Genomic DNA, 3,176 nt, shown 5'->3' on the forward strand with positions numbered 1-3,176 from the left:
AGGTTTATAATAGAAATGAATAACGAAAAGTTTCCTGTATAAAAGAGTATTTTTTTTAAACTGATTTTTAGTAGTATTAAAAACTGATATGAATTTTTCTGTTTTGTATTTCCTGTAAATGAAGGATTTACACCGGATCGAATTTAAATTTTTTCTAGAAGACAAAAATTTGTGAAATTCCACCGACTTTGCAACTTCAACTTGAGAAAGAGTTATGTCAACAAATGAATTTGATAACTTACTTTTTGCAGTACTTTACAAGGATAAGTCCCTATGAGAATTGAAGTATTGCTTCCAGTGTCTAGGTTGCTGCCATAAATAGTCAATTTGGTACCACCCGACAGTGGTCCAAATGATGGATATAGTGACAGCGGTTGTGGATCCACGAATTGGTAGAGCATAATGGAATCAGCAAAGCGTCGACCAGTTTGCCCAAGACGCAAATGAATGGAACCGGAATCAATTCCAGAATTTACTTCACATAAAATTCTGAAATGTTCCATAATTACAGGACTCCGAAGTGAAAGTATAGGTCTGACGCATTTTGAAATTATTATCATTTATTGTCTTTCCATGTTCCCCTGTCCTACCATCTATCACATCAGAAGCAGCAACTATATTACATTTTTGCTGAGCGAATGCAGTATTGAAGTCTGCAACGTGGTTTCTTTTACCTTTTTTTTTATTCGACAAGTTAAGTGTTTATGATTAAAGTAGAATCCCACTATTGGCTATTTGAGGCGGCAGAAGAAGCATGTTATTTCTATCAACGGTAGCATTAATTTAATGCAACATATTGCTGAGGTGCAGAATGGCACCAATAAAAGCATATTTCTGCTTATAAGTTGATTACAAGTGGTTTGAATTAAGTAGCAAAAATTGCAATGAAATTCCAAAACTATGCGCTGCTGCTTGCAGATTTCTTGATCATGAAAGGAAATATGGGTTTAATACATTCAATGAAAAAGTTCAACCCTAAACTTGTGACCCCTCTTTTCAACTTATGCAATGTCGTGGGCCAAGGTTTCGATAAAAGATTTTACACTTTTGTTGAAAGACTAGGACTAGCCTATTTAAAGTTTAAATAAAAAATACTTTCACCTAGAAGCTATTTCAAATTCGATAACTTCACATCTGGAAGCTCCAACAAAGACACGACCCTTGATTTCGCTCAATGACGACCCTAAATCTCGACCACGAATCTCGATCCTGGTACCACCTTCGACTGGTCCCGATTGCGGCTCAAACTAAAAATATTCCAAAACACGGTAGATATTAATGATGGGAAATTTTTTTTGTAAAATAAATAACAGAAAATCATGAAAAAAGTACAGTGTCGATAATTGGTTGTCCACAAATCACATCTGCAGACTGTATAATGGCTAATTGTTCACAATGGACGCTAAATTGACAGGCGCCATCGCACCAGACACATTTCCAGCTTGGATCCAAAGAAAAACATGTTGAACAGTCTGTAGCCATACGGTTACAGTCATATATCGTCACTTAAAATTGAATTATAAAGGTTAGCCTAAATGTTTTTCGGATAATTTGAATTTAAAACCATAAACGTTGAATATGGAAATAAGGGAATATGGAAATTATGCTTTATACAACCTGTTACAGACATAAAAAGTAATTTCTCTATTTATTTCAGCTTTTAAGCTCAAGTCAGATTTCTAGTGAATATGTATTGAGATAAAGTAATTCAAGTTTTTAAAAACCTGATGACTTGTCAATAACGATTTCATTTTTTAGCACTTCCAACTGTAGACTCATTTGTGAAGCATTTCTGTTCATTGTATAATTCCATGGATCACAGGAAAGCCTGGACTTTTTAAGAGAAACATTCCGCACTATTGCATTGCCTTGGTAGAGGAAACGACAGGTTAAATGTGGTTGCTCTTGATCACTGATGTGTAACATTTGCATAGTTACCATCTGGTCACTATCCACTGCTACGATTACTTTATTTCGTATTGTAGGATCTATCTGTGGACAGAAAGATTTTGCAACACCCTGAAACTTCCCCTTTCAATTTTTTGATCAAAATCATTTAAATTTCATAAGTCATATCACCATTTACTAATTTGTAGACTCACTTGGCACTTTTCATGAAGTGCGAGGCACATATTTCCCATCTCACACCATTGACAATTCCATGATGACGATAAGCACGAGATGCAGCTAAAAAAATTTCATCAAAACTTCATATTTCTAGAATTTAAGATTGAAGCAAAAAGTGTTTCATTTTTTTCTTTTGAAGAATGCTTTTCGTGCAACTAATATATGAAAGAGAAAATGAGCAATGCAGATTTCATAAAAATTTACAAATTATAGGAGGAGCAATTGAACATTTGAAGTTCTTGAGTGACAATTGGGTTTTTGGATCCATTATAGTAAATGGAAACTTTCACTTTTCGAAATTCTTCTATCGACATCGCAGTATGAAAAGACAGTAAATGACACGTCACACCTGCACCTGTCCATTGTCCCCTTGCTATCACATTTTCAAAGGTGCAAGTATACTCCTGAAAAGCTTGAAAATTTGAAGTTAGTGAACAGGAAATTTTACGGCAAAACCAAAATAGGTTGGACAATTTTAAATATTTACTACTATTCTAAGCACAACGATTTTCTTACTACTTTACCACACTTTCAAATTCTAGGATAAAAATAAATTCAAAAATTAAATATATATATGGAAATGACCGGAATCAAAATTGCGACATGACTTTAGAGGAAGGGAAATAAGTTAATTTTAGAGGGAAGGAATTGAATAGTAGGGCGATTAATCACCAGTTAAAATACATTTTAATCTTTATATTTAGTCTAAATTACACTCACTTCTTGTTTGCTTTTTAAGATTGCAATTAAAACTTCGAAATGTAAACTTACACTAACACTTTGCATTCCTAATTGGATGCCGCGCATTGGAAATAATACGGAAACATTCTTTAGTGCACTCGATAAAGTGGATGGAACTGGAGTGTCAAATATAGGACAAATATCCGTGATTACCGCCGAAGTGCAACTGGCCCGCTCAGTGCAAACTCCTTGAAGGAAGCACCAACTACAGAGAAAGTCATGTTCAGCAGTGCATTCAGAACATGTTTTAAACGCCTCGCAATCACTTATCGAATATTTCAGAATCTGAAACAAACATATCTTTATGT

General features: G+C 34.4%; 1 protein-coding gene across 1 annotated transcript in view; it reads right to left on the reverse strand.

Moving 5' to 3' along the window:
• The window catches only part of LOAG_18712 (hypothetical protein), a gene marked incomplete at both ends in the record, with an annotated part of 4,577 nt that extends 2,136 nt beyond the window's left edge, over positions 1–2,441 (reverse strand). The window contains 6 exons of the mRNA XM_020451375.1: positions 243–489; positions 1,102–1,247; positions 1,333–1,505; positions 1,725–2,019; positions 2,103–2,187; positions 2,332–2,441. Coding sequence (XP_020304849.1) covers positions 243–489; positions 1,102–1,247; positions 1,333–1,505; positions 1,725–2,019; positions 2,103–2,187; positions 2,332–2,441 — 1,056 coding nt within the window. The remainder of the gene's footprint in view (positions 1–242; positions 490–1,101; positions 1,248–1,332; positions 1,506–1,724; positions 2,020–2,102; positions 2,188–2,331) is intronic.
• Between the last annotated feature and the right edge of the window lie 735 nt (positions 2,442–3,176).

This window comes from Loa loa (genome assembly GCF_000183805.2).
Source record: "Loa loa unplaced genomic scaffold supercont3.459, whole genome shotgun sequence".
Taxonomy (NCBI): Eukaryota; Metazoa; Nematoda; class Chromadorea; order Rhabditida; family Onchocercidae; genus Loa; species Loa loa.